Source organism: Larus michahellis, chromosome 7, assembly GCF_964199755.1.
Source record: "Larus michahellis chromosome 7, bLarMic1.1, whole genome shotgun sequence".
Taxonomy (NCBI): domain Eukaryota; kingdom Metazoa; phylum Chordata; class Aves; order Charadriiformes; family Laridae; genus Larus; species Larus michahellis.
The window spans coordinates 49,091,438-49,107,301 of NC_133902.1; the positions used below are offsets into that span (position 1 = coordinate 49,091,438).

At 39.8% G+C, this 15,864-nt stretch overlaps 1 protein-coding gene across 12 annotated transcripts in view; it reads left to right on the forward strand.

The window, feature by feature from the left end:
- Positions 1 to 15,864, forward strand: part of KALRN (kalirin RhoGEF kinase) — a 522,320-nt gene that overhangs the window by 195,605 nt on the left and 310,851 nt on the right. For all 12 annotated transcript variants that reach the window (XM_074595384.1, XM_074595391.1, XM_074595388.1 and 9 more), the window contains 2 exons: positions 8,946 to 9,138; positions 13,433 to 13,945. In XM_074595384.1, the coding sequence (XP_074451485.1) occupies positions 8,946 to 9,138; positions 13,433 to 13,945 (706 nt within the window). The remainder of the gene's footprint in view (positions 1 to 8,945; positions 9,139 to 13,432; positions 13,946 to 15,864) is intronic.

A 15,864-nucleotide genomic window follows, 5' to 3' on the forward strand; every position in this document is an offset into this window, starting at 1 on the left:
TCAAAGTTTTTGTTCTTTCTTTTTTTTGATGCTGTGTGATCAAAAGAAAAAAATAGGAACAAAACAAATAAAGACATTTCATCTGGAAAGGCCTAAGCAGAGCATTTTGCTGTTATAAAGGCCTTTTTTCAGTTTTTAATTCCATTTTTAATGAGAACTTGCATTCATCATGAAACATCTTATTTTGAATTAATGTGTAATTTCTCATCTTCTCTCAGTTCCTTATTTTAATTACAGCTCTTCTGTACATGGGTGTACATTGCTCTCCTGTACTGCCAGTACAGGATGAGAACTGATGAGTGCTTACTGCAAGAAATGTCAATACTACTTAGAAAAAGTGATTTTAGCATCTCTGAAGAGTATTTTTCCTATCCTCATCTATGAGCCCAGTTGAGCCCTGGATCAAGCGTGCTAGTCCCAGAGTGGTTATACCTGCTTACAGCAGGACTGAATTTGGCATGGTGTCTGCCTCTGGACATATATTGGATTTCACCAGGTGTCTATTGTCTACACCTACATTAATCATCCTTTGCATGAGCCGAACATGTTTGCAGGCTTAGTTATGCTATAAAAGGTCTTTCCACTATGAGTAACTCTGCCTCCCGCCACGCATTTTAACGAAATTTATTTATGTGCAATCTGGAGACTTTCTGTTCTGGAGTGACTGTGTTTTACTACGATGACTGGAATTCCTGGAGCTGTTCACTATGCTCCATTCACTCACTTTTTAAGTCACCGGTGCCTTGAATTGGTATGTCAGGATCCTGGGTCTCAGAGGCCCAAGCAGGCATTGCCCAGGTGAAAATCTGGCAGTGTTGACTGTAGACTAAACTTTATAGTGACTGCACGTGCAATGGACTTCATGGTCTCCGTGCCTGAACTACAAAAAATGCTGTGCAGGCAAAGAGATATATTTATTTTTCAAATCTTACTAGTTTGGCTGTGCTAAGCACAACCATATATGTTTATTTCTCACCTGGAATCCAATGGATTTGAACCTCCAAACATATTCTCAATAGCCTCTGCTTATCCAAACCTTTTGAAGAATGGTGTGTTTATACTTTAGCACAACTCTAATATTTATTTTTTTCCAGCAAATGTCAATAACGTATAATTTTCATTTAGTAAAGCGTTTTTGTTTTGTTTCTGCTAAATCATCTCAAATACAAGACTTTAAATGCTCAAGAGATAGTTGAATGGTACTTACTGTTCAAATATTTCTTTGTTGTAGTAACAAATCTTTAAATGTAGCCCTGCTTCAACAAAAACAAAGCCCTGATTAATTTCATATTTATCTCAGCAGCTGTTTCAAGGAAGACCTGCCAGATATTGATCTAAAGATAGTAGACGTGCAACAACAAGAGGGGAAGAGGGTAAATGGGTTTATATGAAAGCATCATTTACCAGCAAAAACTTAATAGGAATGTGAAAAATTATAATATTCGTCCTCCAGATTTCGCTTTAACAGCTGCAATCATGCATTCTTGGACACAGCTGTGTTTTATATCTTTGCTATTTGAACGAAGAAGGAAGCTTCTCAAATAGTGTTTATTTGCTCAATTAAATAGGGGGATGAATGTCTGCAGAGCTCTGGGTCCCTGTTCTGGTCCAGGGTGTAATGATGTAGATCAGAATTTTTACCTGGGTAGAAGACAGCAAACACAACCCTGCTGAATCCTGACAGGGATACCATCTGGGACCTGCACCTCTCACAACAACTCTCAGGAGTTCACAGGATCATGGATATATATTGGGAAAGGGTTTTCTTGCACCTAGCTGGTGTCTAAGTTCTTCCTGGCTCACATCATTTTACAACAGCATTGCTTTGACATCAGAGCCATTTTTCTTAGAGTTAAAATTGAATACCCAAATAAGTTAGTTGCTTGAGAATAGCAGGAGAACCGTTTGGCACCAGTTAGCTTCTGCCAAAAATATTTGGATTTTTTTCTGTCTTTCTGTTCCCTCCTTTTGACACGGGGCCAGAGGCGGGGGTTGAATGTGGACATTGTGCAGCCCACACATCTGCATTCTTGTGCCGTTCGCAATCACACCTCATGTCCCCTAAGAGCAGTGGCTGGAAACCAGAGACAGGAGGTTTGTCTCTGACCGGACCTCACTGGCTCCAAGTCTTTTTACAGCATGTCACTGAAATTTCTCTAGATCACTGCTTTATGTCCAGCTCCAGCCAGCGTGAAACTGGCTTACATTTTCTTCTTTCTCTTTCTAAAAAAGAAAAGTGAGAATGAGTAATTCCCTTAAAGCACTGAAAGAGAAGAAACAAATTTAGGTCACAGTAAGGAAGAAAGAATTAATTGAAAATGGAAGCTGGATGACTGTTTCTCCTCTAATTACAAAAAACATTGTGAAACCAAGTTAGAAAACATGAGAAGGAAAATCTAGGATAAAATCTGACTACCTACAGTCTTTTAGGCAGCTGAAGTTCTCTGGTGGGAACTTTCTGTGAATTGTTATTCCAGAGTAATGGTGCTCTTGGGTGTGCATCACGAACTTCCTCCGCTGGTCATGCTACACCAGTGAGGGAGATGTGGGGATTAGCAGTCACAGGTATCGTGGGACCTTTGAGAAGACCAACTACCCCATCATGACCAACAGCTCCAGTCACTAGGAGATGTGGTGACAGCTCAGACTGACGGTGTAGTTCAGGAACATACCTGGTAATTAGGATAATGAGCAAGATACATTTTGCTGAGAAGTTTTAAATGGAGTAAAATATTTTAATAAATAATTCAAGAGTGCTTGACAAACAGGTCTATTAGAAAGGACTTTATCTGGTCGTCTACGTGTATTGGAAAGTATATTATGAATATGGATGACTGGCCAGTGCCAAAGCAGGAACGTCAGTAAGTGATGCTTATTATAAACCTTCCCATCTAGCTTCATTTTGAAGCTGAGTAAACAAACCACAGACAAGATGAATAAAAAATTGCAATAGATAAAAAAAATATCAACACGTAAGTTATTGAAGTGGTCCTTGGCACATTTTGATATGGAAACTAGGCAGGGGAGTTAGTTTGGCCTCAAGATGAAATGAGGCCTTTGGGATAACAGTCTGTGCTTGCAGGCTTTCACATACCCATTTTTCTCCTTTTCCTCTCTCTTTTCCACCCTCAGCTTGTGAATCAATTGGCTGACTACAGCCACATTTGTCAAAGGAATGGTGAGCTCAAAAATAATTAAGTTCCTGCAGATTTTGTGCTTACAAATTGATGCTTGTAGAGCTACTTGTTATGCTGAGAGTGTCTTCTGACAAGGTTACACTGACCTTCCTTAAAGGAGATCTTGCTCTCACTGTTAACAAATCATATTTTGAATGAGATGCCATACATGTCAAATCTGTGCTTTCAGTGGTCCAACAGGCGTGCTAAATGTGCTTCTGTGTCATTAACTTATGACTGCAAAATGGGAATGGAGATATTATGTTATTTCAGCTAATCAAGTACTGAAGCTTCTAAATGCCAGAAGCTTTGGCCAAACCGTAAAGATGAAAAATACCCGTAATCAATGATAGGTATTTGAAAGATTAATCAGAAAGCATGAAGTCCTTAAACTCATTTGGTACCCAGCAAGCCAGCACTTGCCAAAGAAAATACAATTTAGAATGTGCCTGAATTAAAGAGGAAATTTGAGAAAATAACCTTATGAAAGTACCCTAGAAACCAAAATAGAGGCATTTATTTTGACAAAATTATCACATCTGCTTCTGAGTTTCAATTTTATGCTTTTTTAAAAAAAAAAAAATCCAGATCATAAGTATTTTTTTTACAAATATTCTAGAGTATTTTTATTGAGCTTAGAAGCTGGTCTTTGTCTTTGCTTAAAAGCAGTGTAGCAACTGAAATGACATATCAACTATCAAATATTTTGTGCTCACCATTGCAAATCTGGTCCAGATGAGCACAGCCAAAAGGCTGACCGATTGTCCAAATACCTTGATCTGAGTGTTTTCTCCAGTTTCTGGTCAAATATCAATACCGGAAAAAAATAAGCACCACAGTCAACCTTAACTGCCATCCTAAAATGATTACTTGTGCATAATAGATATGTGGATTGATGCAGTGTCTTGGGAGCCAGGGGTAAGGCATGTCTTGCTCAGACGGTGTGGAAGAAGCTTGATTGCTACTGATGCTTTTCCCGATCAATTGCTAAACTGGGAAGGGTTTGAGTTGTTGCTTTTAAACAATAAATTTAATAAGCATGGCTAGACTATTCAAAGGAACCTAGGGTCATTTCCTCAATGCATGTTGAGGTGACTGAAGAAAAATGACTGACTGTCAAAGATGACAAATGTTCACAAATTGCTCTGACTCACCAGAGTTTATGTGTGCTTCATTATGTCTACACAAGACCAACTTTTTTAGGACCCTGCCAATAGCTGTAAGTATTTGGATATTGCAAATTTTGGCCCTTTTAAGGTTTTTTCTTAACTAAATTGCCTATGAGTTGTCCCCATGTTTATGTAATCCTTTTGTACTTTCACATACCTGTTCAGTTGTGTTTTTGCAGACTGTTATTACTCATTATTTTTAATTCTTTGGATTTGCATCTACAATTTCCTGAAGAGTAATTTTTTGGAAGTCGTTCTAGACAGCTGAAGACTGTAGTATGAACATAGGTACCTGGAGACTTCCATCAAGGCAGGCTCCTTGAACAAGCACAGCATGGCAGATGGTCCCTGCCCTGAAGAGCTTACAATCTAAATAATTTTCTTATCTCCCTCTTCTTTCTCTGAGTTATTACTATTTGATTAGTATCTGGCTGCCTGCTTGTATACTATAAGTGCTCTCAAAGGCACGTCTCTCCACAACATGCTTGGCAACTGAAAGTAGAAATAATGACCAGGCAGCTTTCTGGCTTGCAACATCTTGAACACTGTTAAATAATAGTTTTTGACAAGCGGGTTTCGAAATCAGGTGCTAATTTTCTGCAAAGAGTCAGAGAAGGGCCTGTGGAATTATCACTGTGCTGAGGAGATCAAATGCTGTAGATGAGACTACAGACCCACAGGTCTTGTTACAGGTTAGTACCATTCATCTCATTAAAGAAAAAATTGCAAGCAGAGACACTTCTGCAAGACTGTGAGCAAGGTTCTTGAAAGAGAGTTAGATTTTCTCAAAATGAGAAATACCATCCATAGGTACATTATCTGCACTATATTTGAAAAGGGGTACCCATCTTTTCACTCATTTTACTTCATACAGGAATTTACATGTCTATGTAACCAGTCAAGGGGAGACCTTATTTCGGCCTTTCAGTACTTAAAGGGGGCCTACAGGAAAGATGGGGACAAACTTTTTAGCAGGACCTGTTGCGACAGGACAAGGACTAATGGATTTAAACTAAAAGAGGGTAGATTCAGACTAGAGATAACAAAGAAATTTTTTACAATGAGGGTGGTGAAACACCGGCACAGGTTGCCCAGAGAGCTGGTAGATGCCCCATCCCCGGAAACACTGAAGGTCAGGTCGGACGGGGCTCTGAGCAGCCTGGTCTAGTTGAAGATGTCCCTGCTCATTGCAGGGGAGTTGGACTAGATGGCCTTTAAAAGTCCCCTCCAACCCAAACTATTCTATGATTCAAGTAGGGAAATCCTCTTTGTAATTAAGAGCATTGTATTGAGTTTTGTATTTTTAGTGAAATAGTTGTTACTTGTTGATGTCTTTTGAACCTAAGAAATCTATGAATATTGTTCTTCTTTTCCTCTGTCTCCATCCCTGCACCCTATCAGTTTCATACTTGAAAATATAATAAGCTTGTTAAAAATTTGGTCTAGTTACAAGAGGTGTGGATAGTGCTGGTAGGGAATGACTGCCTATTGCCTCCCCCAGGATAAGAATCAGGAAGCATCCTGACCCCTACTCATGGGCTGAAGTCCCAGCCTGGCCTGCAGGGTCTGTGACTGTTCTCCTGTGTCCACCAGGAAAAGCTGGGGATCCTTAACGCTTTCTTCTTCTCCTGAAAACATACCGTGAAGTCTCAAAAACACTGAAAGTAGGGATTTAGTGTGTTACAGAGTATTTTTCACACATGCATGCTTAGGCATGGAGTGCTGATGGAAATGGATGGCAGTACCATCTGCTCTCGCCACTGCTTCTGTGCACCTCCAAGGTCCAGGGAGGCTATAAACAGTAAACAGGAAACAGAGGGCCCATCACGGAGTTACATCTCTTGGTTCCCTATCTGGAATATCTATCTTACTACAGGCTGAACTTCCAGTCATGGTGGTATGTAGTCATGGGTGTCAACATGATATCACATTGCCTGTGCTCTGAACTTGGGCACTGGGTCAAATTTTGGGGCTGTTTGGGTCTAAGACTTTAGTTCAGGTTCATAAATGGAAGACTTCAGTCCCTCAGGACATTCCTGTTATGCTTACTGAAACAGTTCAGTTTTCTGTTGTTCATCAGTAAGTATTAAATTAAGTTATTGTTTTAGATCAGATTTGGTAAGTTGTCAGGTTGGCAGCAGCTATGGGGAGCTTGAATGAAGTTAATATTGGTTATGCCTTGCTGTGGTTGCAGGGGGGTGTGTGTGTCTGTGTGTTGTGTGTGTGTGTTAATTATTTATTTATAGAAGAAAAGATAGCTTGTATTTACCTGTTACTATGTCTGCTGCTGGGGTCTCCGTACGCCCGTATGGCTCCTGGATCTCTTTGTCAAGTGTTTGAAGAAAAAAATCAATCCTTGGAAAAGTCAGTTCAGTGTAACAGGAATTGGTGACTTGGCAGAAGTTACTGAAGACTCCATAAAGCTTTGCAACAAGAAAAAAACAAAACACAAACCCCCTTCTATTCATCCCTTTGGGATTTGATTCTTTGTCTCAGCTCTCGTTCCAAAGGGCAGGAGGCAGTAGCACCACCAACAAAGCTTCTTTTACAGCCTTTTTTGGCATTAGTTATGGAAGGATCAGATGTCTGACCTTTCAGCAGTAGGTAAAAGGAGAATAAAAAGATCTATATTCGTGACAGTGTTTGGAAGTGCCTGGTCTCCTTAGTTTTTCTTTGCACTGACTGTTGTATGCAGCATGCTCTGGATGTGCCAATAATGTTAAGGCAGAGGACCAAGCCTGTTGGCTTTGACGGCTCCTTCCTGGCACTAAGTTGAGACAGTTCAAGTCAGTGCACTCTCTCTTAACATGGCAAAGTCCCCTTTGCCATAGGGTGGTCCATCTGTGCGCAAATCTTCCTAGATACTGGTAAGGTCACCAAGGACTTTTATTTTTAAGTTACATATGTTTATCCAGTGTGCCTCCTATGAAGGATACCCCTGTCCTTGTTCTAGCCCAGAAACCTACTTGTAAGCTTTACAGAGTTGTTTTCAGTGATAGATGTAGGACATGGATCTCATTAGTAGAAAGTGCTTTAAGGATTTAGAGTGGTATAGTGAAAATCATCCTGCATGTTTGTGTAGTGAGAGTCTTCGTGTGGAAGCTAAACAGAATCTTACAGTTAACTTTACCATACTAAATAAAATCTGTCATCAGTATATTTCAGATTCATTCCAGTGATATCAAAACTTTCTATTTTAAATTATCTTACATATGATAATATTGATCCTATTTAAGTTGATGGTCAGTTTGCAGAAAGGCCAAGGGACTATATTCATGTATTAAAGAGGATTTCTTGCTCTGTACCTCACTGTTGTGTTCATTATACATAATACATTCATGTTCTGCCGTTCTGCCGTGTTTCTCTTGTTTCTCAACTGTTCTTTCTGTTTTCATCTTCCTTTCTTCTTTCTATACTTTCTTTCTTCCAACAGCTTCACCTTCTGTGAAGAAGGTTGTGACCTCCATTCCACTTTAAAAAAAAAATATATGTTAGATCAGCAGGTAGGCCATTCTGGCATTTTTAGAGCACCATCAATGAATTTTACTCATTACCATACCTATAATATTACTGGGGATGGGGAATTTCACACTTTATGCAAGTGCTTGGGGCCTAAAGCAGACAACATAGCTCTCAGAGTTCAGCGCCATGCATGGCAGATATATTAGCCCATCAGTCAGAGGAGCAGACGCTTCCCAGATCACATCAAATGTTTGGACGCCGCAGATGGAGGATGACACTTTTGAGCCATGCACCTTTTTCTGAGGAGCAGTACTACGTCCCTGGAAAAGCTATGCCGAAAGCTGCCTCGAGTTGACTTGAATCAACATGTCCTTTTATTCTTTCTCTTTACTTCTCCTGATAAAAAAGGGAAGGCACGTTTGCAAGCTAATGCTGTGGTGCTCTTGGTTCCCACACATTGCCAACAACCAGGCCACATAACCGTCTTGAACTTTTGAGAAGGGAGGAGCACAGGCTGGCAGAAAAAGTATGACTGCAGATTTAAAAAGATCCTGCAACATTTGGAAGATCAGTCAGGAGGGAGAATGGCCCAAATCTGAACAGTGCACATGCTGAGTCACAAGGACCTTCCTTTCAGGGAATGATTGCCAGGCACTGTTCTGGAAATGACACTTTTTTAAAAGCCCTTAAAGGGGCCTCTAAAAATGAAGGCACCCAAATTTATGAGTGGCCAGCAATGTGAAGGTACAGTACCCTGCTTGTTGGCTTTGGTTGTGGATTGAATTCAATATGTTGAAAGCAGAATCTGATGTATGTACACATATATAGAATCTAACAAATATATTTGATTCTGTTTTCAGTTGTGTGAAAATATGTATGTTTTCAGTGAAAAGTTCAATTACGTGTATTTGGGAAGTTAGAGATTAAACTGTAATGTATATACTTGAGTATTCATGTAAATTAGACTATGATAAAACTCATCTAGCCTTCCATATAGCCTTTACGTTATAGCATCTTTTGCCTTTTATTTTGAAGTATATAATTCTTTGCTTTGCTCTAAAGACCAAGTGCTAGCAACAAAAGTCTCAGCGTGACTGACCACAATATTAATTATCTTGATATACTTTTATTCCTACAGCGAAGATGTTTGTAAACGAGGATTCACTGTTATTATCGATATGCGGGGATCCAAATGGGATTTGATCAAGCCTCTCCTAAAGACCCTTCAAGAAGCCTTTCCTGCCGAAATTCATGTTGCCCTGATTATAAAACCTGATAATTTCTGGCAGAAGCAGAAAACAAACTTTGGCAGTTCCAAGTTCATCTTTGAGGTGAGAACCACATGAGGGATGTATGGTAAAGCATTACCTGTGATAAGAAGTTTTCTTTAGATGGAAAAGAAATTCCCAAGCCTTGTACTTGAGAGAAAAAAAGACACCTGAGGGCTGTTTGCAGGAGCAGGCTGATGTTCTGGCATCAAGTTGCCTTCTGAGCACACTGGTGGAACAGGATGCACATTTCATCTCAGAGGTTCACATACATATTTCACTTTGGTGAGGGTTTCTTAGTGGTATTTATTTTTGGTGGTGTTGCATTCAGTCTTTCCTTTATTTCTCTTGAAAAAAAAACACCACCAAACCAGTCAATATACAAAAGACGAAGTTCTCTAGGTGCTAATTTATGAGTTTGCTGGTTGATCTCTACTGAACTTAAGGTAGTGGCTTTTTTTTAATAAAAGACATTTATACTGAATTTATCTGTATATTGTCACCGCTTTCATTTAATTGAGATCTACAATTCAGGGGTAACATTAACAACTCACGTTAATGATAAGGTGCTTCAGGCAGGTTCTTTGAGAAGTAACGAATATACAGTTAAATTGTATAATTAAAAGGAATTTTACTAACTTTGTCATTGGTGAAGACAAACCAGCTGTGCTCTCTAAGTGAACTTTGGTTTTCTGCGAATTTCAGCTTCTTACCCAAAGAGAAGCCAAGCTCAGGTGCATGAAGTGCTCAGGCATCAATCGTGCCCAGCCATGAGTTAGTCATGTGTTGTTTTTTATAACTTGGCTGAGAAACAATTCTATCATTGGCCGTCTTATTTACCAGTCCGTTAATTTCAGAGAGACGCTCAGCTTTTGCATCTCTGGAACTCAGAAGAGAATTTGGCTGTAGTTCTTAATGTTGACTGCAATGGAAGACTATATTTAAGTATACATTTATGATCTGTTGAAGTCAGTGTGATATAAATATGTCCTTATTTTCAACCTCTTCTTAAAAGCACTCTTGAATTGCAATGGGCAACTAGATTGGTGTTAAGCATTAACAAACTTTTACCTTATTATCACAATTTAAGTATTTGCACATTTTTCCCCTGGCTCACAAAAACCAGTCAAGTCATAAATTTTTCTTTGTTTAAATGGATCTTTACCTTCCTTGGCTGCCTATGAGGACTCAGACATCAAAATAACTTCCACTTGCTATCCCCTATGTACCTTTAAAAGCAAGGCTGCCTTCGGTATAGCTTTATGTCACCTCCAGAGATTCCTCAGTGAAATCACCACTCCTGGCAGAAGTGGCTTCCATTGCAGTGCAGTGAGATTGGCAACACTGCCCGCGGGGAATGAGGGGGATCAGGGCAGTGGGAAAGAGAAAGGAGATGTATGGAAACAGAAGAACGTGAAGCAGGAGGGTGCCTGAGCACAGACTAGTAATAGAATAGCTTTTGAGGATGGGGAGCTTCTGTTTAAAATATATATGGGCACTAAGGGGCAGTCCCATAGCAGCTCAAGAAAAGGCAGCTTATGCATGTGTATCCGACACTGACTTTCAATCCTCCACTGCTTTAGTAAACAAAAGAGCAATGTCTTCCTAAAGCTTCAAACCAAGAAGTAAAGTAACAGAATTTTGGAACATTTGTTTGTTTTTAAAATTAACACTTTCTGGAGGCTTGACTTATCTTTTTTATTGGTGTGATGATAGTGAAGAGGAAGCTGTGGTCAAGCTATTCTTTGTAGTTACAGCTCTGGGTCTGTATTGTGTTAGAAGTCCTGGGCTCATTTGCTGTACATGCTGGGACACGTTGAGGAAATTTTCATTTTGTGTGCATGCCTTTGAGCTTTAGTCTGTCTGCTGGGCTCTTCACATGGGTGTCTGTAATGGTTCACAAATTTTTGGACTGGAGGAGGAGAATCAGTGCTTTTGCTGTCTGTTGGACCCCCTGCAGACACCCAGAATTGACGAGTCCTTCAATTCAACGATTTTAAAAAGATTTCTTAAGCTGTGGTCCACTGTACAGTAGACCTCCTGCAATATACACACCACAATCCAGGAACTTCTGCTTTAAAGGATTCTTGTGGATGCTGCTGCTTATGGGTAGGCTCAGGCTCTGGGGCAGCTTATGCTCTCTCATAAGAAGAATTGTGAATATCAAATAAGCATCACAGGTCAATATGACTCGCATTTATTTGATTTATGTGGGGCAGCATGCAGGTATCCTCTCTGCACTGAACCATCATGGTGATTTCCCACAGCTGTAATCAAACACGAGGTCCTTGTCAGGAACAGAGTGCAGTGGAAGGCAATGGAAGTCTCTGTTGAATTACCGCATCTACAAACTCAGCAGTAACCAGCATCAGTTTTAAGGCCAGATTCTGCTTTTGAGCTTAATGAAAGCATTATGCATGTGCCAGGGCCGCGTATGACCCTTAGTGGAGGCTAATGATCTGGATTTTGTGTTGTGAGACTCTGGCACAATGATTCTGTGTCACAGTCCAGAGAGTGAAACATGCCCACAGATGATCACACAAAGAAGAGAGAAAAAAAAAGGGGCTGGTTGACGTATGTGGACTCCCAAGCTTCCTGTCACTTTGAGGAATGGGCCAGGCAGCTTAGTTAGCGTTAATTCAGAGGTGCCTTCAAGATTATTTCCTTTCTCCTGCCGAAAGGGTTTAAATAGTGGGCAGCACTTTTTGAAGTGATTTGTAAAAGAAAGACGGGTGATGCCTGAGAGACAGTTACTTTATCTTACCACCTACCTGCCTAACTAAGGTTGTTTTCATGAGAGTTTCAAGGACTCCTTAAAGAAAGAAATCTGAATGAAGACATTTGCTGCAGAATTCATGAAATGAAAAGCCTTTCTGCTATATCATCATGTCAAATTCTGTTCATGATAAAAGCAGTGCTTGCATTAGCTTGACACACTGCAGGGGAAACGCCCAGGTATTAGCCATGAAGAGAAATCTTTTCTTCACAGGCAGTTAAACTCTAAATTGAATTATCTTCAAGGGGTCAGTGTCCAGGTCAAGAGGTTTAGAAATTTGAAATCCCTCTGAAGCTACATACTTACTTTCCCATTGCTTGTTGGCTTTTCCCTCTGTCCTCCCTCTTCCCTAAAGCAAGGAACTTTGCAAGGAAGTTTTAAAATAATCTTTCTGCTGAGCATAAATTCAGTACAATCCCAATTTTAATACATTGCAGAATGCCTGATATTTTTAGATGGATACAAATTGGAAGAAAAGACTATTATTAACTTTAAATCAGTGGGCAGCCTGCTATTTTTGACATAATTCAGGATAATGGGCAGGACTTGAGGTATTTTTCTTTGTAGATGACTTTTACAAGATTGCTGTGATTATTGGGTGCCTCCACTTCTGAAGAGCACAAACTCTGACATTCTTTAGAGACCTGGTCTTTAGGGGATAGATGTGCAGTCACTGATGAACATCGCAAGCCTTTAAGGGCTGCCAACTTGGGTGTTAACATGACAGCACTGAAAATCTCTAGTATGAAACCTTATGCTCATATTTCGGAAAAAAATAATCTGTCTAAAATAAATGATAATAGCCATCAGTTGTTGTGTCCCTAATTTTTAATCTGCTTTCCAGGCACCCAGTGCATTTCTCTATCACTGATTACTGAGTCTGAATGAATTAAAACCATCTCTCATTGATTGTGTATGATTCATGAGCAGTACTTTCTATTAGCAATAAATTCTAATTGTTAATACTCTAATGACATTTCACTTTTACATTAATTTTGTCTTAATTACGTTAGAAATTACTAACGTGAAAGAGATGTGCCTGTGGCAAAAGCCAACTGGAATAATCTGGAATTAAAAACAAGCATATTCAGTGTTTTGGCAGGTGACAACACCTGCTTCAGTTCACATGCCTAGAACTTTTGCTGCTGTGTAGCCGCCACCCTGAGTGTAACACAAGTAGCAGAATCCCTGTAATATCATATACCCGTTTAGTGAGCAATCATGTCCAGATATCCAACAGCTGCAGTGAGAAATCTTCAGTGTCCAATTGCGTTGAAGTAATCTATGGCAGAAGCATTCTCATTACATGTTTTTGATAGTCAGGCTGGTTGAAAAAGATTGACATGATTCCAGTAAATATCATGTCTTTTAATAAATAAATAAAGAAATCAGTGGCATTGATAGAAGAGTTTTCAATTCAATTAATTCATCAAAATCAAATATAATCCTTGGCATCTTTTACAATGTTCATTCAATTACGTATTGATGAGGAAAATAATCCCTTCATGCTATTTATGGATTGCACTGTTATTTCTGATTAGACAGTCACTGATTCAAATGCTGTCATTTTCCCTTCCTTAGACAAGTATGGTATCTGTTGAAGGCCTGGCAAAACTCGTAGATCCCTCTCAACTGACGGATGAGTTTGAAGGTTCCTTGGATTACAACCACGATGAATGGATAGAGTTGCGCGTTTCCCTGGAAGAGTTTTTCAACAGTGCCATCCATTTATTATCAAGGCTGGAGGATCTCCAGGAAATGTTGGCTAGGAAGGAGTTTCCAGTTGACGTTGAGGGCTCAAGAAGGCTGATTGATGAGCACACACAGCTTAAGAAAAAAGTGATTAAAGCTCCTGTGGAAGAACTGGATCGTGAGGGTCAGAGGTTATTACAATGCATAAGATGCAGTGATGGTTTTTCTGGTAGGAACTGCATTCCTGGAAGTGCAGATTTTCAAAGTCTTGTGCCAAAGATCACCAGCCTTTTAGACAAGCTGCATTCTACCCGGCAACACCTGCATCAGATGTGGCATGTCCGCAAGTTGAAACTGGACCAGTGCTTTCAACTCCGGCTTTTTGAGCAAGATGCTGAGAAGGTAGGGAATAATCTGTTCCTTTCATACTTTAACCAAGACTTTATTGCAAGGACACTGTGACCATTTTTTCTATACTTGGCAACATGAGGTATTCATCACAGGTGTAAATCTCATGTTGCCAGCAGATGTACTTTACGTGACTCGTAAACCAAATTCGCTGAACTAATTGTTGGATGTAGAAGGCATAATGATATCCAAAAATAACTTGTCTGTGTCACTTCTGATGAAAGCTAATCTGCTTTTTTTTTATGTCACAATGGGTACAGTTGGTAGACATTAGCACAAGAATCCGACTTTTTTTTCAAGTTTCTTTTACTAAGCTTATGAATATATTTATCTACATGTCACAGCACCTAAAGAATAATGATTTTAGGGTTTCATTCACTATATTTATTGTTTGCATTTCTTGCAAGTCTATGGGAATTTTGTAGTTTAAATCCTCCTAACTGTTATCTCAAACAACGTTTTCAATTTCCCTTTCCTAAGAAATCACAACAGGATTTGCAACTGGTAAAATCTTTGTACCAAGGGCATGGCCACTTAGCTCCCACAGCATGAGACCTGAGACTGTGTTTAGGTTAAACATATAAACAGACCAAGAGAAACTATTCTGAAAAGACAGCAGCATGCAAAACTCAGTGTGGCTGTTTTGCATTAAAAAGCACATAAGGATGGCATTTGAATTCATACCTGACACTGAGGCAGTGGCCAAGATTCCTGCTCACCAGCGCAAGACCTTATTTGAGAAACATTTAACATTAAATTATTCCATATAGATTGCATTGCAGCTTCATATTCCTTAGATGTCTGCAATGTAGCGTATCAGCCTGAAAAACACGTAGCATGTCTCAAAATGAAATACAGTGTACAAAAGTAGTTAGAGCAGCAGAGCCCAGGTAAGTAACACGGCTTTAGGAGGCTGCAGTTTCACAGGTATGCAGTACCGCTGCGGAGTTACATCCCCATTCCCTGCCTCTTCAGGAGATACTCATTGAGGAACCTGTAATAGATAGGGAAGCCCCCAGCAAGCAAAGCATAGCAGCTTGTCACCTTTGTTGAAAAGACTGGCTAAAAACCAACCAGAGTTCCCTAACCACATCTCATACACGCCACCACCTGCAATTTTCAGTAATACCCAATAAAGCAGGCTTCTTACTACTTCAAGTATTCATCTGCTGTTTGTCTCTGGAAGCATATGCAGGTACTGGTTTCGGTGAATTTATTTTAGAAAACAGTGCTGTGATAGTGTCTTGGCAGTCTCACTTTCTTAACACAGAAGTTCTTGACATCTTGTTAGGTGGTTTTGTGAGAAGTCTTTGCTGCACATTTAAAATTCTAGGCCACAGAAGTAGGGTATTCTCAGTGGAAGGTACTGAGCTCTTGGACTCACATTTATCTAGTCTGTATATCCATCAAAAGCACCAATCTCTGAATCTTCTCCACTTAATGTATGATCCAGTTGTTTCACTAATGTGTGCTTCTGGACCCAGGAGGAATAGGAAAAGAAATACAGACCTCATCTGCAGGGGCATCTCACTGAAGATGATTTTTTTAATCAGCTGCAAATTAATATTATTTTTAAAACATCAGGGAGTAGCACACTGCTGAAACAAATCTAATCATCAGTGGTGCGGAGCGAGACACAAGGCATTGGTTTTCAATGCATGTACTGAATATCTCTAAGGGATGCTAGGACTGAAAAGACTCTATCATTGTATAATCAATCCCCCTATTGGGAAAACCTTGAATTCAGATGAGTCCCTCTAAAATCAGAGTCACTGCAGCATCACTCAAGAATGCATAAGAGCAGAGTTTTTCTTCCAAATGCTACAATTTCTTCTTCTTCTGCACTTCCCTTGCGTGTCACATGCTATAAGGAGATGACTCACTGCTGTCCTTCCCAGTGGTGGCTGCATTTC